The following is a 25,777-nucleotide window of genomic DNA, read 5'->3' on the forward strand; positions in this document are numbered from 1 at the left end:
TGGTATAAATATATATTAAATACTGTTTTCATGCTACATGATATTGAATAAAATATTTACTATTTGAGCATGAACAAACATTTGAACAAGCACCATGTTATATTGTGGCTCATTTAACATGTTAACAGTGAAAAGGTAGCAATAAATAGTTTATGAACAATATCATTTAACATTACATTTACCTTAAAAGGTTGGTCCTCTACGATATCATATTTTAAAGTTCAGTTGATATGTAATGTACCTGTGTGAATATAAACAATATCTCTCCATGTAATACACTCAAAGTTGAATGCAAAGGGAGACATTGACTTTCACAGAGTCAGCTTAGCAAAATCTACAATGAACGAAGTTTGTGTACTACAAAAAAAAATACATTTAGATTAATGCGATCATAAGGTTCAGGTTACCTGCATACACCTTGCACAGCAAAGTGGCATGGCCAGATGTGCTGTAATGTCAGGCAGAGAAAGCTAACATGGCGTCCCAGCGCTGTTATTTTCACAGAGCTTGTTATGTTTCTGTATTTGGGCCTCCAAAGAACATGACACAAAGAGAAATGTGCTTACAATTTAATTTTAATTATGTTTCAGAGAATAATAAGATATATATAGCTAGCATTTGACAAAAGAAAGCATGCAGAATCTCTCCCAGTTCAGTGCTAGATTTGGCTAAAAACTCCGCAAAGAAGGAGCAGCTCCAACCATAGTAAAAGAAGCTGTGAGCCACAACCTGTAAGTTGTGCACAGTTTCTAGCTTTAATGGTATGTTGTAGCAAAGACGTAAAACAAAGAATGTGAACAACAGGAAAGGCTGTTTCGCAGCATTACCAAATTAAGTATACTAATTCATATTTATTCATCAAACCCCTGCAAACACCCACAATCTTCATCAGGGCATGAACTGCCTATGCGACTGCTTTTCGTGAGCTCTACATCTCAAAGCTCACGAAATATATGTGAACATTTCATATTACTTAAACATGAGGTTCAGCTTTGTCCTCTGTCATTTTCTGTATGATTTAGGCTCAAAGTAATATGGCTAACAGTTACACCGACTGATGATGTATTTACACAATGCCATGTGTGTGCTAGTAGAGGTGTGGCACGTATTGGTGATGTGGAGCTGATTCACGAATCACAGCACATTATGTTAGCTGACCAATCAGAGCAACTAGGAAATATGACTCTCGTTTTCATGTTAGCTGAGTAGCAGTACCAGTTTATAATTTAATTAAAATATATGAAAAATAATGTTACTTTTTACAAATGAAGCATTAGCACACATTGCTTTACGACCAATAAACACAACCTAACCTTAAAATTACACACTGGACCACCTCTTTAAGAAAGCCATTCAGGGTCCATAGCTTGCTATTTAGTCACAATTTAAATATCTATATGCAACTCATTTCTTGAGTGCAGATTCTTAAATAAAATTGGTGAGGAAATGTGTTAAGAGAAATGTACTTTGTTGCAGCTCTACTGTTTGCTGGAATACAAAAGTAGACATGACTTCCAGTACATGCAGTGGCATTCACAGAAAGGGAATATAACTGTAAAAACTGCACTGAGAAATGAATTAAACGCATTAATCTCTCAAGTGCATTAAACAGCACAAGAGCTCTGTCAGCACTTGACGTGGTATCTAGCCCACATTAAACTCTACTCTTACGAGCCTCTTTTGAAATGATGTAAAGTGCTCTCGTGGTTTGATCAACTTGAGTTCTGCGTTTTTTCTACTGCACCATTTTTCAAATACATGCCATCATATAAACACGTACTGTATTTCACCACCACAAATGACATTATTGACAAACATTCTCCACATCACAACACAAATCCAACCAACCCATTACAGAATTGTCACCCTGCAGATTGGCTCATGACTCCGCGGAATTCACCTGCCAAACATTACATTTACCCACGTTTGGCACTTGACAGGTGTTCATTTTGCCATCTGTACTGGCCGTTCGGCATCCAGAACACACACAGCAGTTAAACAGGCATGGTTAATCGGTCACTCTGCTGACTGAACACTGTTGAGAGTTAACACATCAAACAGGATTTGCGCTCATCCGTGTGAACGCAGGTCCCAAGGATCATTCAGCCTGACCGTCCCTGTCAGGAAAGCACACAGGTTCAGAGAGCAGCGCCAGTGAGCCGAGGGAAATGCTGAGAACAGCAGTCTGTCTAGCGTGACCTCTTTTATAACAGCCACTAATCTCTTTTTGTCTTTCCCCTGCTTTCCCAGTCTCCCTTCCAGCTCTCTACATCTTAGTCTTGTTCATTTATATTTTGGGGTTCTTATACCCACAGTCCCTATTGCGTCTACACAGCTATAAATTCTCACCTGCCTCGCTGGTATATCTCCATATGTATTTATGCTAATGGACTCTCTGAGTTGTGCTCCACTTTTCATGAACTGGAAGGAAAGTTTTTTTGTGTGTGAAAACATGGATCTCGCAGTGACCCTGTGGCAGCAGCACAGATCACACAGTCCTGTTTGAAAAGTGAAAGCTGAAGTCGTGTCCAGCCATGGGGCGTCTGAACAAATCACGTTCACACTTTACTGAGGTGCTTTGTGGTTGTGAAAGCACCCAAGCTGCGGTGATTTGTGAAGGCTTGCCCAGATCCGGATATGTCCTACTTCTGCCCAGCAGTCTGCAAAAGCTGGAAAGAGAAATGTTGTGGTGATTGTTACAGGGTCACTTGTAAAAAAAGCTTGCCTCTCATGCTGTATATAAACAAAAAACTATATAGAGAGACAGAAAGACAGACAGGCAGGCAGGCAGGCAGATAGATTTGTCACTGTAAATTAATATTAGCTGTTTCAGACCAACATCTACATTAGCAGGATGATGAAAATGAAACCAGGGTGGACATTTCAGAAAGACAATGATCCAAAACACAGCCAAGGAAACTCTCAAATGGTTTCAGAGTAAGAAAATAAAGTTGTAGAATGGCCCAGCCAATCACCTGATTTGAATCCTATAGAAAATACAAAATAAAGGTCACCTAAACCATAAACGGCGCGGATGTAAATGCGTCTGAATGTTCTGATTAACTGGAGTAGACGTTTTACATCAGCCTGCTCTAATCGTGAACGCACTCTTTTTGGCAATTTTCTTTCTGCGTTCACACAGTGCCGCATTCCGACAAATTACTCGTAATGTTACAGCTTGTCTTTCTGGAAAATTGCCAGAATTAATTTACCGACATTTTTAAAAAGGGCATGTTCACACGTGTTCCCTTTCCGGAAAATTGACGGTAATTTTCCGCTGAGGTTTTTACTGTATGTGTGAAAGGGGCTAATGAATGTATTTTCACACTAAATAATGATTTAGCAAATCTATCTTTAAATACATTAAAAAAATATTACTTAAAGTAAGTATCTTTAAAAATAAACCATAGATGGCCAAACATATATTTAAAGAACATATACTCATCAAAATATTACCAATACTATATCTAAAAATATGTTTGGTGGTGCTTGTGCATGTCTCAAAGTGCTGAATTGGTAATGTTTCTCTAAATGCTCTGGGTTTTAATTTAGCATGTGGTTTTCAAATAAATATTTATATTCTCCCTCACTGTTTCGCAGCTAGACTCCTCATCCAATCTGCTTGCATTGTATGTAAATTAATCATCTCTAATATTGGCCTGTCATGTAGTTAATTAAATGCTGTTTTGATACATTTTGTGTACTCTCTCTCTCTCTCTCTCTCTCTCTCTCTCTCTCTCTCTCTCTCTCTCTCTCTCTCTCTCTCTCTCTCTCTCTCTCTCTCTCTCTCTTCTCTCCCTCTCTCCCCCAGTTTCTGTGGGGTATGAATATGAATCATGTCCTAGTCTGGTGTTGTGGGAGAAGAGGACGGCTATGCTGCAGGGTTATGAACTGGAGCCTTCTAGTCTGGGGGGCTGGTCACTGGACAAACACCATATACTCAACCTACGCAGCGGTATGAGTCTTCAGTTCACATATGTACTAAAAATAATAATAATAATTCCTCCTATGTTGTAGCATGTCTTGTTTTTATTAATTGTTTTGAAACATCTTTACAGTTATAGTATTAAATTAGCATGAATGAACATTGTGTAATAACTCAATTATTATTTCAACCACCAACCATGAAGATATGGTTTAAAATACTATTTAAATATGCTTTACAACCTGAAATAATCATATTTTAATGTTTATTTTAATGTATTTTTTCCTGTTCTACTAAAGTCATCAGTTTTGTAATTTTATATTTTTCTATGTAATTTATTATAATTTATGGAGATGCACTGCATAAAAACATCTTAATCATCCCAGTCTATACAAATTAATGAAACCTTTCCAGACAGCAGCAAAACAAAATATTGCAATGGCCGATTTTTCCAGTATCATGCAGCTCTACTGTACAGGCAATGTGTTACAAAAGCTTTCTTAATCTTACTTAATATAATATAATATAATATAATATAATATAATATAATATAATATAATATAATATAATATAATATAATATAATATTTTTTTGTATTATTATATAACTATAACAGGACCTCAAAATAAATTATTATTTAACCATTATTGAATTAGCTTTGATGAAGACCATTAATTTAAATAACTACACTATGTTGTCTACAGAAAGTAATTGTTCACACTTAAAATGAGACTGATTGCCACAGTAAAATAAGTATTATTCAGACCATTCGAGATTTGGAGTTACTCTGACACACAGGAAGTCTGATGTGATGTGACGCCTGACTGCTTTTAGTAAAAGAGCATGTTGTTTTGATCAATAATTTATTGTGACGCCTCGAAAATGGGGTTGTAATGTTCATAGATGGCTCAGGTAAACAGCTTTTCCCCCAAAATGGTCTTTTGAAAATGGCACTTTTCTTTTTTTTTCAGTCCATTTAAATGGTTATTGTTTCTTTATTCATCTGACACCAGGCATCCTTCATAAGGGCAGCGGTGAGAACGTCTTTGTGTCCCAGCAGCCACCCATCATTACAAGCATCATGGGTAATGGACGTCGGCGAAGTATCTCGTGCCCGAGCTGTAATGGCCTGGCTGATGGAAATAAGCTGTTGGCACCTGTAGCCCTGGCAGCAGGCATTGATGGCAGCCTCTATGTCGGAGACTTGAATTTTGTACGCCGAGTTTATCCCAACCTCAACACCACACGCATACTGGAGCTCAGGTATTGGATGTTTTTTTACCATATTTTTTGGGAGAAATAACTTACACCTGAGTACAGATGAGTCGCATTGGCATATAAGATGTATTATATCATTTCATTTCACAAATCATACTGAAAAGCCTAAATTAAATATTTATAAATCTTTAAATATTCATAAACCTTGTAAATATATGTTTAGGTTAAATAGCTCTCATGTAATAGCATGATGCATATGTGTTCATACTTCATTGTATTGGTTGAATTATGTTAATTGCATTTAATTATATATGAATGGAAAAATGCACTCGCAGGCCACTTTATTAGGTACACCTTACTAGTACCGGGTTGGACCCCATTTTGTCTTAATCCTTTGTGGCATAGATTCAACAAGGTACTGAAAATATTCCTCAGAGATTTTGGTTCATATCGACATGATAGCATCACACAGTTGCTGCAGATTTGTCGGCTGCACATCCATGATGCGAATCTCCTGTTCCACCACATCTCAAAGGTGCTCTAGTGGATTGAGTACTGGTGACTGTGGAGGCCATTCGAGTACAGTGAACTCATTTTCATGTTCAAGAAACCAGCCTGAGATGATTTTTGCTTTATGACATGGTGCGTTATCCTGATGAAAGTAGATATCAGAACAGAAGAAGAGTACACTGTGGTCATAAAGTGATGGACATGGTCAGCAACAATACTCAAGTAGGTTGTGGCGGTGACACGATGCTCAATTGGCGCTGATGGTCCCTAAGTGTGCCAAGAAAATATCCCCCACACCATTACATCACCACCATCAGCCTAAACCATTGATTCAAGGCAGGATGGATCCATGCTTTCATGTTGTTGATGCCAAATTCTGACCCTATCATCCCAATGTCACAGCAGAAATCGAGACTCATCAGATCAGGCAATTTTTTCCAATCTTCTATTGTTCAATTTTGGTGAGCTTGTGTGAATTGTAGCCTCAGTTTCCTGTTCTTAGCTGATTGTCTTGACCATGTCTATGTGCCTAAATGCACCAAGTTGCTACCATGTGATTGGCTGATAAGAATTTTGCATTAATGAGCAGTTGGAGAGGTGTACCTAATAAAGTGGTCAGTGAGTGTATATTATATATTTCAGAAAATGCAGTGTTCATAATGTATTATTATTTTTGACAACATTTTTTAATACAAATTTGAATATTCACAAATTTTATTTTTTAGCTATATAAAAAAAATCCAATGAAATATTATATGTGTGTGTATGTTTGTGTGACCACCAAAATTGTGATTGTTATATCTCTGTTTACAGAAACAAGGATTTTCGACATAGGTGAGCCTTGTTAACTTTTTTTTGACTACATGAAAAAAAATATACTATAATAATTTTGATAAATACTAAAGTGTTTTTAAACCAAACTCTTGTAAAGTCATTTTATACTTGCTATAGTAGTTTTAACTGATGGACGCTAAACAACTGGGTTGAGGACCCACGTGCAGTTCTTTATTAATAAGAGCGTTCAGAGAGACAATAGTCATTTACATGTGCAAACAAGTAGTCTGGAAGTGTAGTCAAGACACAGGCAGATGATCGATGCAGACGACAGAAAGCGTAAACAATAGAACAAGGCAAAGATAATACACGCAGAGACTTGACCTGAAAGCGCTTCATTAAGTTAAAGGGTTAATATCAACAAGACTCAGCAAAGTCTGTGTGTAAGTGTGCTGTATATATAGTTTGTGTAATCAGTTTTTGAGCAGCTCCCTGTGGGTAATCAAAGGAGAACTAGAACAGGTGTATGTGAGTGGGGTATGACAGGATTTGTAGTCCATATGGTGACGGGATTGTAGCAATCTGTATGAAATAAATCGCAGGTGATTTTGACAGAAATACTACATAATTTAAACAACTACATCATTTAAACCAGTGTTTATTAACCCTGTTCCTAAAGGTGCAACAACAGTACACATTTTCAACCTCTTCCTAATCAAACACATCTGAAATAACTGAGCAATATTAGAAGAGACTCCAAAACTTGAAATGAATGGGACAGTCTTGGATCAAGCAAGACATCCAAAATATGTACTGTTGATGTGCCTCTTGGAACAGGGTTGGGAAACACTGATTTACACAAAATTACCAATACTACACTGAGTTTTTCTATATATACTGTAGTCTATCATACTACAATACCCCACAATTTTCTGCAGTATACTACAATATGTATTACTGTTTATCAGTAGTTGCTATGCAGTATCATGCATTAACAAAGTGTGGCAAATACTACATATACTGTATACAGTTGATTACACTTTACTATAGTATGGTTCAAAACCACCATAGTATTTACAATACATTATTATAGTACTTTTCATGTGAGGTTATACTTCAATTAATATACAAACAGACCAGCACATTATGTAATTGCAGCACTAACTCTGTAATGACCTTGTTTTTCATAGTAACAACCCGACTCATAAGTATTTCCTGGCGGTGGACCCAGTCTCTGGAGCTCTGTTCATCTCTGACACAAACTCCCGGCGAATCTACAAGGTGCGATCGCTCACTGGAGGAAGACTGCTCGCAGACAATGCTGAAGTAGTGGCAGGGACAGGAGAGCAGTGCTTGCCCTTTGACGAAAGATGTGGGGATGGCGGAAAAGCTGTAGAAGCCACTCTCATGAGCCCCAAAGGTGAGCTGGAAATACCAAAAACACAGAAGCTAAATCAGTCTTAAAGCAGCTTAATCCATTCAATCCCCTTTTTTCTTCTCCCAGACATGAAAATATTCATGGTGGGTCAATAGTAACCCCTTAAAATAATCAATATGTTATTTAATGTTAATGTGTGTTAAAAATTGATTAAGGTTTCAAGTCAACAACTAAAATATTAACACAATTTAAACTCTTTTTAATCACATTCTAGGGTTACTGTCATATACAAAACCCATAAACAACACTAATATGAATACTAAGATACAATATAAAAATCTAAAACTTCTACATTTCTGATAACATTGTAATATTAGTGTAACCAGTGTACAGTACAGTATCAGCATTGTAACTTATTAGTAATATATTACATTTTAGGTTTTAAACCCAATATTTACTGTAACTTTGTCTTAGCAACAGTTGAGTACAAACTCTAGTAACATTTTAGGTCACAATTCACGGTACTAACAAACCCTTAACACTAGTAGCTTAATAAACTACTTATTAGCTGTTTATTAATAGTTAATAAGCTAGAAGGTGGGTTTAGATGTTACATAGGATTAGGGATCCCTAAAAAGAACATACTTTATAACTACTAATGAACAGGTAGCGTGCCATATACTGCATTGGTTTAATAAGTTAAATTGTTCTCTGATATCTACATAGTAAGTTTATGGCTTCAAAGAAGTTCAAAGAATTTCCAGAAATGGTTTTATAAGCTCATTTATTACTCCATAAAATACCTATAGAATCAGAAGGTTCATAATTGACCATATATGGTTCGTGGCGTGTATATCAATGAGTTCCACTCTGACTTGCCACTCTTACAAACACACACATATACAGACTATGATGTACTCTAAACTTGAGCAAATATAAACCCAATCAGAGTATTGTTAACTTATTTTGAGACGATTCAGCAGTCTAAAAGTGTTTGTTAAAAAATATGCAATTAATTTCACAATAAACATGATAAATTAACAAAATATGTAACTAAACATACCATATGCCTGTTTGGAGTGGAGATGAATAAATGTGTAATCTGTAAATCTTACATTTTGTGTCCTGAGGCAAGTTTGAAATGTGTCTCAGTAATGCACAGTAAACTTTTTGGGGGTCAAGTTTTCAAATGAAAGTCCCACATACATCATGAGTGAAATATACACTTTTGAATGAATTGTGACCTAAACTAAAATGTTACCCAAACTTTTTGTGTACATAAGTGCATACCTAAAGGCACTGTTTATCTCACTGGTATCTCACAGGTTTCCCTCAGATCATTCTTTGACCACACTCAACAATACATATATTAATAATAGCCACCTTAAGGATCAAATGTACTAAAATACATTTCTTCGTTAACATACTTTACTAACTTTTGCTTTTGGAGATTTGATGCCATATGACTACTTTCACTAACCATGTGACACTGCACATATTTTTTAAACACTTTTATTTAATTATGTTTTTTTTTTTATTCACAGAAAATGAACTAAAACACCAGTTGTACAGCTTAATAAAAGGAAAACTTTGGATTCAATGGGTTAATGTTTAGATAACCCCCTTTCCATCAGACCTCCCACTAGCATCTTCGCATATGTCTGTCTGAGGTGAAGAAATGTTTCTTAGGGCTGTCTTTACATCTGTTTCCTTTGTAGCGGTGACACCTAACATGGATAAAAAGAGTCTTATCCTCCAGCTGCTTCCACAATCACAGCGAATGTTCAACCTTAAGCTATTAATTAATTTCTGAATGTGCTATGGGGAGTGCAAGTCTCTGGTTTCGATTATTGGAGTCTCTTGGTATTCTCTCTCTCTCTGTCTGTCTCTCAGAGATAATGTTACTTAACGTGGCGACTGTTTTAACTTTCAGATGTTACAGTTCAGAGCCTTAAGCGGGCACATTTCTGTAGTATTCAACATCTTACAGATCACTTTGAAAGAAAAATCACAATAAGCTAATTTGAAATCTCAGTTGTTTGTCCTAGATGAGAGAAGACAATTTCATCACACAATTGAGTTATTATATTAAAATGAACAATTATAAGTCTAAAAACTAAAATATGTGGGGAGATAAATTGTTAACCAAACTCTATATCAAAAGCTTTCTATTAAATCTATACTTCTGTTTTCATTTTACTGCTCTATATTATCAATATTATATTACTGCTTGTCAGTTTATGTCTAGTTTTTCTCAGAGTAACATCTTACAGCTAATTCGAATGTTATAGCTCGATTAAATAGTCCTTATCAGTATTCAACTGAAAAATATGGGTCAGTAGGGCCCTCTGCGCCTTCTAGTAGGCTCAGAAGGCTGTTATCATCCATCCACAGCCACTGTGAAGCAAATCCATCGATGCGCAGCTCCATAAGTCCCAATCCAAGCAAGCCAGTGGTGACAGTGGTGAGAGAAAAAAAATTTACCACCTGACGAAGTCAAAAAAACTCAGGGAAAAAAGGCTCTGTTGGGCATGACTATTATTCTTCTGGCCAAAATTCTTGTGTGGAGCTGTCGTCTAGGTGCTGGAGAAGCTGGAAGTCGATTGTGGAGAAGCTGCAGGGTTGAGTAGGGCACCAGTGGAAGGTCAGGCTGGCCCAAAGGATCAATGCAGGGACTCGTTGTCACAGTGGTCTTTCAGGAATCAGTCTCATGCACCCCGATCCTCCATGATGACCACAGCATCAGCTCGGGATACGGTCTGTTCCAGGATTATGGATACCTTGGGATCATCTCTTCTCAGATCTTGGATTGCATCAATGGCATTGCATAGTCTCTTGGATGAGTAGCCCCAGGTGGAAATAGAGAATAAATAAAATAATTAGCACAGCTGCTGTTCATAGTGTATTTTAAAAAGATGCAAAATGGAGTGTTATGAAATTAGCACTTATATAAACAAACATAGGAACAAGCATGTAAAGCATATGAGAGTTTCTAACACACTGTCTGGTGTATTAAGGAGGAGTGTGTCCTCCAGGTGGTTGTCAAGCAAGCTCACCTGCATGGAGCACATTCATTCAACCCAACCATCACGGTAATGTAAAACAGAGTCTTCTCTATTAGTATAACTGATTAACCATGATAATTATTTATATTATTTAATAAATTTCCCATTATTGTATTTTATTAATTTCTACCCCAACCCAACAGCCAACTTCACAATAATGTAAAAACAGATCTGGAGTCTTCTCTATTAGTATAGCTGATTATCCATGTGGATGGTTGATAACAGCCTTCTGAGTCTACTAATAGGTACAGAAGGCCCATACTGGCCCATATCTATCAGCTGATAACCACTGATAACATCCATTCAATCGAGTGATAGCGTTCGAATCAGATGCATAATCATAAATGAGACATTGACACTTTAATGAAAGATGATGGAGATTTCCAATAATGTATTTTTAAAAATTCTCTGTTTCTCTGGATGTACTGGATTTGCGAGATGTGTTTGAGTGAAATGTTAATATTTGTTTTATTCAATAAATTTTGATAACATTTATTCCAAGTTTCAAATAGAAAAATTGTCATTTAAAGAATTCCCCCACAGAAAATGATCAAATGTTCCAAATAATCTGTCAAATATCCCTTGTTTCATTGTTTTGACGTCAAAACATTGGTATAGTGCTGTCTAAAAATGAACCTAAACATGTCTGAAAAACAAGACATCTTTACTTTTGAAGAAACATCTTAAAATATTGGGTCAAAAACTTATCAAAACTTCAGTAAGAATGATATGAGTCACAAATTCAAAGTTCAACATTCGTGTAAACTAGAATTAAGTACAACATTCGAATCCTAAGCAAACACATAGTGATAAGAAAGGGAAAAGATAAAGGTGCTACAACAAGTTTGAGCAGGTTTTGAAAGTAATATCCAGGTTTGGTGTATGGAAAAAAATAGCCAGTCTGACACCAAACTGTCAAGGATGTCACATTGTCACATTTTCTATATGTGACGTTGAATTTGAGCTTCTGGAGAGAGAGAGGGAGAGAGAAAGAGGAAGAGTAGAGAGGTGACAGACTACACAGGCCTCATTACTGATTCCCAGATGACTTCACAGTGAAAAGGCTCAGTCAAGTGCACTCAGTCTCTCCCCTCATGCTATTTGTCTCCCCATCTTTTTGTTCAAACCCCTCTGCATCATACACCTACACAGGTCCATTCTGTGAGCATCTTCTTGTCAGCACTTGGAGATATTCTCGTCTGCTCTGCCTTCAGTGTCTGATAAGGAGAACTGATGGGTTGACACTGGAGTGACGCTTGATGGACGTGTATTATTTGCTAGCTTATATAGGACAGGCAATCGGGAGGGAAAGACGAATTGAGCAGAGCCTGAAGATAAACTTAGAACAGGTTGAAACCAGATCAAAGATGCTCTTGCTCAGATCATTAAGCGCTGCAGAAGACAAAAATAAAACGAGCCTGACAGGCGAAGGGTTTGAGAGTCTGCGTAACCCCTGAACTTTCCGGCTGACTCCTTTACCTGTTTGTTTTCTCTTTTCAGGCATTGCTGTAGATAAAAACGGGCTGATGTACTTTGTAGATGCCACCATGATTAGGAAGGTGGATCAAAACGGCATCATCTCTACTCTGCTGGGTGCCAATGACCTTACAGCTGTGCGCCCGCTGAGCTGCGATTCCAGCATGGATGTCAGCCAGGTCAGCCTAATGAAAGCACACATTATAAATTATACACAGGGAGAGAAACAAAAAAAAAGAAGTTTGATTGTTTATTTGATCATAAAATCTTTGAATCTTCTGAAAAATTAGCAGACACGCAAGTATCAATCATCTCTAGCAGGCAGTGGTAAAAAGAGTACTGAACATCACACTCAAGTAAAAATACAATCTGTCTGATATTACATTAAGGTCACTCTTTACAATAAGGTTTGGTTAGCTAATGTATTTACTAACATGAACTAATTATGAACAGTACTTGTACCGCATTTATCAATCATAGTTCATCATTTACTAATGCATTAATTACATCTAAATTCATGCTTGTTAACATTAGTTAATGTACTGTGAGTTACCAAAACAATAATGAACAACACTGTTTTCATTAACTAACGTTTACTAACATGGACCAATACTGTGATAAATGAATTATTCATTGTTTGTTCATGTTAGTAAATTCATTAACTAATACAACCATGTTGTAAATCGTTACAGATTTTTCTGTGCACAGCTTCATTGGATAGAAACCACAGCTCTGATTATAGAGTAGTTTATGCAGATGGACTTTCAATTATTAATTACAATGTTAAAGCTTTCCAGTGAACTGTGTGTCTTTACAAAATCAATGCGTTTAAGATTCATTTTCTTTGAAAATCAATGATGTTCAATGCTTGATTGATATATAGTACAATATAAAGAATTTCCCAGAAAATACAAGAAGCACCGCATTGAATTCTTTTTTTCCGCACCATGTCTTTAAAATACGAAAATGTATTTTACTCCAGTATTTTCAATGGAGGGTCTGCGCTAGCCTGCTGATCCTGATGGTGTGTGTGTAAACAACTTTTGATCTCATTTTACACTTGAGCAACTAAATGAATGCTTAAGTTTATTTAACTGATTGTATTTTTATAATTACATTACAACATCAATGCTGTAAAAGGAACCGTATAACATTTTTTAAAAAGTCATATTAACCTTTCACTGGAAGATTATCGGTGGGGGAAATAACACTAGCTGTGCCAGCCTGATCTCAAGAGGGAACATAACTGTTTTACGTTTTGTCAGTCTAGTGCAGGGACGGGCAAACTCAGTCCTGGAGGGCCGGTGTCCAACACAGTTTAGCTCCAACGCTAATCAAACACACCTGCTTAAGGATTTCTTGTGATCTTGAAGACACTGATTAGCATATTCAGGTGTGTTTAATTAGGGTTGGAGCTAAACTGTGCAAAACACCGGCCCTCCAGGACCGAGTTTGCCCACCCCTGGTCTAGTGACTTATTCGTACGAATTTGTACAAGTTCAGTCGAATGAAAATGTATGATTTTAAAAAGGAGATGTAGCACCCAACCCCACCTCACCCCTAAACCATACCTGCCATCACTACTGTTTTTCCCGGGAGTCTCCCGTATTTCAGAACCATCCCTCACCATCCTCCCCTTTTGTTATTTTTTAACCTAGAAATCTTTCATAATTTCACCACCCAACCCTCTGGCCTAGTCCTCAGCTTTTTGGTACAGTCTGTAACACCCCTGGGTCGCCAACTTTGCTATAGTATCTGATCACAGTGGCCACTCGAAACTCGCTCCATAATGCAGTTATTAGCACCACAGTACCGTTTCTTACTCTGTTCTCAACAGTTTTCATGTACAAATGTTTGCAGATATGCAGTAAATCTAACAGTCATTAGAGGATAAGCAAGTCATAATACATTGTTTTAAATTTATATGAATGAGCCCCTAAATCAAAAATATGGCTGTGCATATACCATTTCAATGTGGTGATGTCATTGGCCCCTGCTTGTCAAACAATTTCATATTAGTGAACAAGAGGTGATTCAATCATAACTTGATGTTATAACATCTATCGTAAAATTATTTATCAATATGTGGAACTTTTTGGACCCTCAGAAGCTATGGAAATTTTAATGTAAAACACGTCAGGACATTTTGTTATTGTTTACATACCTCAAAATGGTCTATACTCTATTCTACTTAGATATCAAAAACACAGTAGTGACTGCAGATCGAAGGAAAGAAGCATAGTAAAAGAACCTGTTCAGAAATAAAATGTACTCAAGTAAAAGTACAAGTACAAATAAGGTATTTAAGTATAATTCCTGCAAAAAATCTACTCAATTACTGTAAGTTTGCTTTATTACTTTACACCACACCTAGCATACCTGTTTGGTCAAAAGCCTAGAAAATGATACTAAAAAAATGTAAAACATTCGTTTCAATACCAACTATTTATTTATTTTTTTAAATCCAGGTTCGCTTAGAGTGGCCTACCGACTTGGCAGTGAATCCCATGGATAACTCTCTGTATGTGCTGGAGAATAATGTTATCCTACGCATCACTGAAAACCACCAAGTGAGCATCATTGCGGGACGGCCTATGCATTGCCAAGTGCCTGGCATCGACTATTCCCTTAGCAAACTGGCCATCCACTCTGCCCTGGAAAGTGCCACTGCTATCGGCATCTCCCATACAGGAGTACTTTACATCGCAGAGACGGATGAGAAGAAGATCAACCGTGTGCGGCAAGTCAGCACCAATGGAGAGATGTCGCTTTTAGCTGGCGCTACATCAGAATGCGACTGTAAGAATGACGTCAACTGCAACTGTTTCGCAGGAGATGATGGATACGCCACAGATGCCAGCCTCAACTCCCCTATGTCTCTGGCCGTCTCACCGGACGGCACGCTTTACATTGCAGATCTCAATAACATTCGTATTCGAGCTGTACGCACTAACCGACCAGGGCCTTCAGCTCTGGGACGATATGAGGTCGCGTCCCCTCAGGAACAGGAGCTGTATGTGTTTAATGAGGAGGGTCTCCACTTACAAACTATCAGTCTTGTGACAGGTCTGCCCCTGTATAACTTCAGTTATGGGCCTGATGGAGAGCTAGCCACTGTGGTGGATAACTGCAATAATACGGTGAAGGTGAGAAGGGATGGCGCAGGACAGGGTGGAGCAGGGCTGCTCAGGCTTGTCCTGCAGCCTGAGAATCAGGTGGTGACGCTGGGACTGGATCCTGCAGGAAGCCTGCGCTCCATCTCGGCTCTCAACCAGGAGATTGTTCTACTGGGATACAATGGAAACACTGGCCTTTTGGCTACCAAGGCTGATGAGACAGGCTGGACAACTTTTTATGAGTAAGTTGTAGTGTGCCTGTTGTTTATGTAGTGCTGTGTGTTGATATTAATCCTATGCATGACACATTCGACATGTATATTTAACAATTTCTGTGCTTTCAATTTTGCTTGGAGGGTTTGAATTTCCTTATTTGGGAAGAGCACAGCAGAATTCCATTCTTAGTCCAATTTAAAAACAATGAAAGAAAGATAAAAAGAAAAAAAAAAAGTGTACTTACATAAATATGGAAACACCCAGTGAATTATACCAAGTTATTTCAACACATTTATGCATTTCAATCTTAAAAATAAAGGTTCAGAAAAATGTTTGCGCAGTGATTAACATGAACATATTAAAATAGAAAAGAAGTTCAAATAAAATAAGATTCAAACTGGAATTGCAACAAAGAACCTTTATTTTTAGGGGTGTAAATGAGAATATTGAGGTAAGTTTGTAGTTTTTTTTTAGCAGTTAAACAGTTTAGCAGTTTTGTAAGAGACAGGTATGTAAACAATTAAATGATCTTCTCTTGCAAAAAGCAAACACTTTAAAAATGCTACAATTGCACTATTGATTCTTTAGGCCGCTGCACAATTAAAAAAATTGTTGACTTTATTCATTCATTCATTTTCTTTTTGGCTTTGTCCTTTTATTAATCTGGGGTCGCCACAGCGAAATGAACCGCCTTGTTGACTTTATATTTTCTGTAAATAAATAAATACTTTCATTCAGCGGGAATGTATTAAATACATTGAAAGTGACAGTAATGTTACAAGCTTTGCCTTTTTAAATTATTCAAATATATTATAAAAGTATCAATAAAGGTACCATGGTTTCTACAAAAATACCCAGTTATATTTTTTAAAACAGTTTTCAAAGTTGGCAATTATGTTTTTAAGCATATGTTTTTCAGCATGATAGCACTGCATGTTGGAAATTATGCTTCATCATTACAAGAATATATTACTATTATTGCAATTAACATGTATCAAATTAGAAAATATTTTATACTTTTTTTTAATATTTTACATATTTCATATTAATGTTTTACTTTTAATAGATCAACTAAATGCAGCTACTCCGAGCAAAAATAAATAAATAAATAAGAATTATCAAAATCAATAAAACCATTCATATAAATGTTTATATAAAAGAATTTTGATTCTTGAATAGAAATTCTGCATATTAATGGGTGATGAAAGTCCAGCTTACTGTATTAAAGTGAAAATTATTATAACAATATTTCACATTAGTCCTGTTTTACTGTATTTTAATCAACAAAATGCAGCTTTTCTGAGCATAAGAGACTTAATCTTTTTGGATTAAATAATAAATATCTACAGACAACAAACTTGAAAAAAACGTATTTAAAGTATAGAAAAGTTTAATAGGAATATCCATTATTTGACTTTGAAAAGAGTGCTGGATTGATACTTCTCCTTCCTGCAGAGTTCAATTCCAACCCTGCAACACACCTGCTTGTAATTTCCAAGGGAACCTGAAGATCTTGATTAACTTTTTCAGGTGTGTTTGATTAGAGTTGGAACACTCCGCAGGAAAGAAAATCTCTGGGAGCAGGACGAAGCAGCCATGCTCCTGAGAATGTAGAATTCCCCACACTCCACTGCACTGGCACAGACATCAGCCAGACGCTGACAGATCTGTGGCACCATCCAGATCTGCTCCCTAATGTAACGTAACTGAGAGAAAGAGAGAGCAAGACAGAGAGAGAGGGGGGTAGAAAGCTGAACCTATGTAAATCAACGCAGGCGCAAATTCAAAAAATATTAATTTATTAATTATTAGGTATAATGACTCATATGATGATTTAAAGTGATTCAATTAAGTCAATATTTAAGTTAAATATTTTTGCTTAAAATCTACTTATAGCTGGGCACATTCTCCTGCCATGTTTGTGTAAAGTTGAAGTCATAATTATTACACACATACAATTATTACATAATTATTATATATATTTAATAACTTGACTTCTAGTTGAACATTTGGAAAAGTGGCAGAGAGTAGATTTTACCAATGAATCATCTGTTAAACTGCATCCAAATCATCACAAATACTGCAGAAGAACTATTGGAACCTGCATGGACCCAAGATTACTACAGAAATTAGTCAAGTTTGGTAAAGGAAAAACTATGTTTTGGGGTTACATTCTGTATTGGCCATTCAAGAGATCTGCAAAGTGGATGGCAACTGTAACAGCCTGAGGTATCAAGACATTTGTGTTACCCATTACAACCACAGGCAATGGCAAATTCTTCAGTAGGATAGCACTCCTTCTCATTTAGCCTCCACATCAAAGTTCCTAAAAGCAAATGAGGTCAAGGTGCTTCAGGATTGGCCAGCCCAGTCACCAAACATGAACATTATTGAGTTTGTCTGGGGTAAGATGAAAGAGGAGGCACTGAAGATGAATCCAAAGAATCTTGATGAACTCTGGGAGTCCTGCTTAGACGCTTTCTTTGCCATTTCAGATGACTTTATTAATAAGTTACTTGAGTCATTGCAGAGATGTATGGATGCAGTCGCCCAAGCTCGTGAGAGTCATACACAAAATTCTTTTATCTGTTAAGTGAGAAGACTTTTGTCTAAGCAAAGTCAGACCTCACTCTCCTAATGAAACATTTAAAAATCAAGGCATGATCATATTTTATTTGCGTAAATAAGTGTAATCCAGAAGTATTTGCCTGTCATATAAGCCACTTCTGATACCAAATTATCAACTAGAAGTGAAGTTGATTTTGGTTGTTCCTAAAACTCGGATAAGCACCAAGACCATTGTGAGGTAGTGTAAATCACAACTTGCATGGGAAGGGACTTATGCACATTCATGGCTGTTTTGTGCATTTGCCATATTCACAAATTATTTGCCAGACTTTCAGTTCAGATTTTCTACTTTTATAATCTCTTAAAAAAAAATAATAATAAAAAAAACATTTTCCAAACATATTATACCATTACGGTCAACTATGGCTTCACATTAATTAGCCAGCATCTCAGTGATGTATTTTTTTTTAGCTTTTTTTGGTTTTGTTATTTTTGGACTTTCAGCTTGACTATGCTTGTTTATAACTGGTCTAGCTGGCTCCTATACCCTGCTAAAAGCAGCAAACTCTTAATTTAACTACTATAAATTGAGTTACAAACTGAGTATTCATTGAGCCATATCAAGTATTCATTGAAGCATTGGAGTATATCAAAACTTTGGTCATACTTGTTCTTGGAATATACATAGCCTACATGCGATCATTCAGAAATTAAAAACTGTAAAGCTATGATAGGCTCTTGTAGTCTATAGTTTGTATTATCCATCGTATTATACATGTTTATTTTCAAAGTAAAATGACTAAATGACAAAACAATTGTAAAGGATGTGAAATAAAATGTTGACTAACTTTCTTTTTATCATAATGCATGCAGATTAAAGGATGAGTGTAAATAATATAAACTTTAAACTGTCCATATTCATTGTTTCTTTCAGGTATGACAGTGAAGGGAGACTCACCAATGTGACATACCCCACGGGAATGGTTACAAGTCTTCATAGAGAGATCGAAAAATCCATCAATATTGACATTGAGAGCTCCAACAGAGATGATGATGTCACTGTTATCACCAATCTTTCGTCAGTTGAAGCCTCCTATACTGTTGTGCAAGGTATGTCTGTTCAGTGGAGGCAGTAGCCACATGAATAATTCTGTGCTCAGTTTGGTTGATTTAATATTTTGTTTCATTAATATCTTGATTGTTTCATATCACTGCCTACAAATTTACTCAACAAAATACAGGTACTCCAACATCCATGTGGGAGACAAGTAGTATTGTATAATTCATCACAGAAAATCGCAGCATTTGTTTTGTCTCTCAAATCTAGTTTGCAAGTTGTTTTGCTGCGATGCATATGATCTCAGACAAATTCATTATATTATCCCAAGTAAATATTCACTGTCTTCTACCTGCCTCGGCTCCAATCCCCACTATCCCAAAGCTTATTTCATCTGTTAAGATGAAAGGACAGAAAGGCAGGGAAAGAGATAGAAAATGTTTAACCTCCTTCCCATGGCAGACTAAACAAAAAAGTCAAACTTCAATACAGGCAGACATAACACAAGAAGGGGGAGGAAAACCTTTTGAATGAATTACAGGGGATTTAATCCAAGGAGAACGTCCCTCAGATCAAGCTTTTGAATCTAACCTTGACACGCTCATGAGGCGAATAATAAATTGCTTAAACGACTTTAAAAGGCTGCCTTATAAATTATCAACTATATTATCTCAAATTAAGAGCGTACCTTCTGCTCATAAATTAGTTTCATGGGTTGTAATTTATTTATAGTGGATGTTCTGAAGCATATTAAATGTTTGTGGCGCTGTGAAACAAAGGGATTTAAGGCTTCACATCATTTGTTTTAAACAAAGCGCTGCTCTTGTTATCTTTTATAATCCGAAGAAAAGACAGCCAGACTGTTTTTGAGCTGATAAATGCCCCAAAGCCCTTTCATGAGTTCAAAATAAATCAAGCCTTGTTTGCTGTTGCCGTTTTGTACTCTCGTCATGTTGAAAATTTGTCATAAAGCATTTTATTTTGGTCTTAATATGATGTTGAATTTGCGTCGCTCTATTGCCCCCTGCAGATCAAGTGCGGAACAGCTACCAACTGTGTAACAATGGCACCCTGAGAGTGATGTATGCCAATGGGATGGGCATCAGCTATCACACTGAACCCCATATCCTGGCAGGATCAGTGAGTCCCACCATCGGCCGCAGGAACATCACCCTACCCACTGACAACGGCTTGAACTCCATTGAGTGGAGATTGCGGAAAGAGCTGTCCAAGGGCAAGGTCACTGTGTTCGGGAGGAAACTTCGGGTGGGCACTCCTTTTAGGATAATGATATCTCTACTCTTACACGTTATGGTCTCATTGCAATAACTAAATCATCTCACCTTTGCAGGCACATGGACGCAATCTCCTGTCAATAGACTTTGACCGGAACACACGAACAGAAAAGATCTATGATGACCACAGGAAGTTCACTCTGAGGATCACGTATGATGCCCAAGGCAGGCCGGCGATATGGCAGCCCAGCAGTAGCCTTGCGGTGGTGAATGTGTCATACTCAAGCACAGGCCAGCTGGTTGGTCTGCATCGTGGGAGTATGAGTGAAAGAACAGAGTTTGATGCACAGGGTCGAATCCTCTCACGATCTTTTGTTGATGGAAAAGTGTGGAGCTACAGTTATCTAGACAAGGTGAGATTGGTTTAAATAAGATTGTTTGGAATAATTTATTCAAGTTGTACTAGTCACTGACATTGGAGTATAATTGGAGTATTGGAGTATAATATTTTTATGGCGAATCCTAAAAAACCTATACATTTCAGCAAAGAAGTGCCTTCATCGGGGTAACTGCCGAAATGTGTAGGTTTTTTAAGGATTATTCATGTTAATATAGGCTTTTTAATATTTGTTCCACATTTTTCGAGTGCTTTGGACTTATTTTTGCTGTTTATTCTAATGAATCCCTTACCTAAAGTGCACTGACACATTATTAAGTTACCCCTGAGCACTTTTTGTTTGATTTTGGATGAGTATAATATTTTATTTGTTTTTATTGTACTTTATATGTTGTTTTAAATCAGCTTTTACATTTTAACCTGTTTAATTTATTAAAACATTGGGGTAAAATCTTAATATATTGTTAAGCAGCTAAAATATTTTCTTTAGAGAAACAAAGCTGTAATAAAATGCTGAATATTGTGGTAATAACAAGCTGGAATTAAATAGCTACAACAAAATAATATAAAGTGCTAAAGATTATAAAAAATACATATATAAAAAGTCATGGTTAAATGGAATTTGCATTTACAAAAACTTAAAAGTATAAAATGACAAAAGCACAAAAAAGCTGTTTAGTTTTTTAATGCTAATTAAAACATTTACTGTAAAAACTGTAAAATAGTAAATAGTAGCTATGTTTCCATCCAAAGATGTATATGAAATTTATGTGCATAAAAGACATGCAAATAAAGCACCGTTTTCATCCAATGAGTCAAAGAGAACAAAACCGTCACTTCTTGTTTAACTGGCGCCAAATATCAAAAGTAAAAATGGAATTTATAGAGGTAAGAGAAGCTACATGAATTGTCTCCTTATTTTATAAATTAAATGTGCCTCAGAAGGCAGTATGCCAACATGCAATGAACATGTGGTGGCATTTGAAGACGTCACGTGCGTAGCATAAATGCTTTTGACGGTTCTGGAGGTAATTAATAATATAATAAAACTAATACTGAAATGGTTACGGCATTTTAAAGTAAACAAAACAACATTTCAGATGCTTTACAATGTGTTCAGCCAGCTGGTTTGTCCATTCACACACATTTTTATCATCACATGATCTCTTACAACAAAATCACATGACTTTTATGCGCAGACTGAAATTTGTTCAGAAAATGTGTTTCCATCATAGTTTAAGCACATCTTATCAAATCAAATAAAAAAGTTTATTCTACTACGTTGTGCGCATACATTTTTTGTGCACATTTTCAATATTGATGCGCATCTTGCCTTTTTTTTTTTAAACCTTTTTTATGCGCATCTCCAAAATAAGCATAAAGATAGGTGGATGGTAACCATAGTTACTGATCAATAGATAAATAGATTGTTTGAAAGATCCCTTTGAATTATGGCAGCTTGTAAAAGATGTTTCGCTAATTAATATGAATGTGATAATAATGTTCTGCAAATTTGTCAAATTTGTCTCCACAGTCCATGGTGCTTCTCCTGCAGAGTCAGAGACAATACATCTTCGAGTTTGACGCATCAAACCGCATCACAGCTGTCACAATGCCCAGCGTCGCCCGTCATACCATGTTCACTCATGTCTCCATCGGCTACATCCGCAACACCTACAACCCGCCAGAAAGCAATGCATCCATCATCTACGACTTCAGCGAGGATGGACGTCCCCAGGCCACCTACTTCCTAGGCACTGGCCGCCGAGTCCTCTACAAATATGGCAAGCTGGCTAAGCTCTCCGAGATCTTATATGACAGCACAGCCATCACTTTTGGCTATGACGAGACAGCCGGCGTGCTAAAAATGGTCAACTTGCAGAGCGGTGGCTTTTCTTGCACGATTCGCTATCGTAAAATGGGTCCCCTGATTGACAAACAGATCTACCGTTTCTCAGAGGAAGGCATGGTTAACGCACGCTTCGATTACACCTACCATGACAATAGTTTCCGGATTGCAAGCATGAAGCCTGTCATAAGCGAAACGCCACTTCCTGTGGATCTCTACCGATACGATGAGATCTCCGGCAAAGTGGAGCACTTTGGGAAGTTTGGAGTCATCTATTATGACATCAATCAGATAATCACCACCGCTGTGATGACCCTCAGCAAGCATTTTGATGCTCATGGACGAATCAAAGAAGTTCAGTATGAGATCTTCCGCTCTCTTATGTACTGGATGACAGTGCAGTATGACAACATGGGCAGGGTCATCAAGCGGGAGCTCAAAATCGGCCCGTATGCAAACACCACACAATACCGCTATGAGTACGATGGTGATGGACAACTCAGTGGTGTCAAGGTCAATGACTGGTCTACTTGGCGCTACAGCTATGACTTAAACGGCAACTTACACCTGCTTAACCCAGGCAACAGTGCCCGACTCATGCCCCTCCGCTATGACCTACGGGACCGCATTACACGCCTTGGTGATGTCCAGTATCGTCTAGATGAAGATGGCTACCTTAGTCAAAGAGGCAGCGATGTGTTTGACTACAACTCTAAAGGACAACTGGTCCGTGCCTACAGTCGAGTAGCTGGAGGTTGGAGTGTCCAGTACCGCTACGATGGACTTGGGCGTAGGGTGTCTACTAAGAACAGTCTGGGCCAGCACCTCCAGTTCTTTTATGCTGACCTAAACAACCCGACTCGGGTCACGCATGTGTTCAACCACTCCAGTTCAGAAATCAGCTCTTTGTACTATGACCTGCAGGGCCATCTGTTTGCTATGGAGGTGAGTAGTGGGGAGGAGTACTACATCGCCTCTGACAACACCGGCACGCCACTGGCTGTCTTCAGCAGCAACGGCCAAATGATCAAACAGGTGCAGTACACGGCTTACGGGGAGGTGTACCACGACTCCAACCCTGAGTTCCAGCTCGTCGTCGGCTTCCATGGTGGGCTTTATGACTCACTTACCAAACTGGTGCATTTCACGCAGAGAGACTATGATGTCTTGGCCGCCAGATGGACGTCACCTGACTACACCATGTGGCAGAAGATCAGCAAAGATCTGGCACCTTTTAACCTGTACATGTTCAAGAATAACAACCCTCTCAGTGACATGCTGGACGTGAAGAATTATGTCACAGGTAAGAGTTTACCATTAGCTGTCTTTGCAGCTTTGTCATTGTCATGAGCTCATTAGTTATTTAGAACTCTGTTTCATTTGAAGATTTCAGTTTATGAAGATTTTTACAGTGAGGACATAATACATAATAAAAATGGCTAGAATGTATAAAAACATTTTATTAAAGCATTGCATTACTGAGTGAGCAAAACTGTTATTATCAATAGTTTTACCACACTTTAACCATAACCAACAGAAGATAAAAAAATAGTAGTTTTTAATAGTAAAAAACAACTACATGCAAATTCATCAGCCTTTATTTTTTTCCTCCTTAGGATTGTTATGTTTACGTTAGTTTGAACACAGCAATAGCATCAACTGTAGCATTGATTTTATACAGTAGCACCAGATTAAAATTTCTGGCACCTTTATGGCAATCAAATGCATTAAAAATAAATATAGGCCACAACTGAACATTGAGGATGATCTCTGAGTGGCGGTCCCCAAAATGAAACCAAGAATAGACTTGTGCTAAAAAAACATGGTGTCCACCAGTTTCTCTAGCTGAGGTCAATATTAAATTTAACAAATGAGCAAATGACTATAAACATGGTTGTTAGACTGTTGCACTTTTTTGTGTTCTGAATATGCCCGTGTTCATATAGGCCTATTTTTGTTTGCTCAACGTTTGATTATTTATAACCACCTCAGGAATTTGGGGTCCGCTAGTCACTGGCATTGTTTCTTTAAGGGTCGCAGGCTGAAAATTGAATCTTAAATTACAGGCATCTTTAATCTTAAAAGTTTTTATAAACTTCGTATTATGAACCAACTGTAATGAAAAAATATAGACTGGCTGATTTAAAGCTTGCAATTGTACAATCAATTTTTACTTTATTAAACTCAATCTAGCTTTTTCTTTACATTTTCTGAAATATTGGCAAACATATCAATAAATCGGAATAAGACATTGCTTTTGTCTTTCAAACAAAGTGCTGCCTTGCTTCTCTTCAGCATAATAGATATTTTTTAGTTTTATTAAAACAGGCAGAGACTTACTGCCTTTGATTTAATGACAGATGTCCAATTTTATGGACAGCAGGGTTTAAATTTGGAGAAACTCCCCAAATGCAAAAAAATAAACATAAAATAACATAACCTGACATGTGATGATTGTAATGGATGAAGGGTGTAGTCATGGGCCGGTATAAGATTGGGATGGTATGATAACCTTGGATAAAAATTTCACGGTTTCACTGTATTGTGATTACTCCTTGCTGAACACTGATTACTGAACACAAGAAAATTTTATTTTGAGAAACATTTAAAGTATTTTGGAAAAGTAAACATGTCAGGCTAAATGATTGAAATGTATCATTAACTTCTGTCTTAATTTTTTTCAAAAACACAGATTTCTTTTAAAGTGGCATCTTTAAAAAAAAAAACATATACCATAGGAACCGTATAACAAAAGATTTTAAAACCTTGACTTTTCCAAAATTGCGGTATACCTTGAAAATGGTTATCGTCCCATGCCTAGCAGGGTCCAAAGGGGTTAAATAAACAAAGGAACAAGTTTTTGCAGATGCGGTCTGGTACTTCATTAAAAACAATAAAGGGATCGGTGGGAATGTTGGGGTCAACCCAATGAAAAACTGCATTTTTCCACAGCTTGACATTGCACAGTTTCTTGTTTTGTTTTTTGTTGTTGA

The 25,777-nt window shown here is 37.1% G+C and overlaps 1 protein-coding gene across 34 annotated transcripts in view; it reads left to right on the top strand.

Moving 5' to 3' along the window:
* Nucleotides 1-25,777, top strand: part of tenm2a (teneurin transmembrane protein 2a) — a 1,361,633-nt gene that overhangs the window by 1,333,121 nt on the left and 2,735 nt on the right. For 33 of the 34 annotated variants that reach the window (XM_073921891.1, XM_073921909.1, XM_073921890.1 and 30 more), the window contains 10 exons: nt 3,812-3,955; nt 4,939-5,188; nt 6,467-6,487; nt 7,618-7,847; nt 12,371-12,525; nt 14,815-15,704; nt 19,181-19,356; nt 20,334-20,569; nt 20,655-20,951; nt 22,470-24,087. In XM_073921891.1, coding sequence (XP_073777992.1) covers nt 3,812-3,955; nt 4,939-5,188; nt 6,467-6,487; nt 7,618-7,847; nt 12,371-12,525; nt 14,815-15,704; nt 19,181-19,356; nt 20,334-20,569; nt 20,655-20,951; nt 22,470-24,087 — 4,017 coding nt within the window. Of the gene's footprint in view, nt 1-3,811; nt 3,956-4,938; nt 5,189-5,882; nt 5,917-5,970; nt 6,488-7,617; nt 7,848-12,370; nt 12,526-14,814; nt 15,705-19,180; nt 19,357-20,333; nt 20,570-20,654; nt 20,952-22,469; nt 24,088-25,777 lie in introns of those variants that run through there. The other variant, XM_073921924.1, reaches the window with a different exon arrangement.

This window comes from Danio rerio, chromosome 14 (assembly GCF_049306965.1).
Source record: "Danio rerio strain Tuebingen ecotype United States chromosome 14, GRCz12tu, whole genome shotgun sequence".
Classification (NCBI taxonomy): Eukaryota; Metazoa; Chordata; class Actinopteri; order Cypriniformes; family Danionidae; genus Danio; species Danio rerio.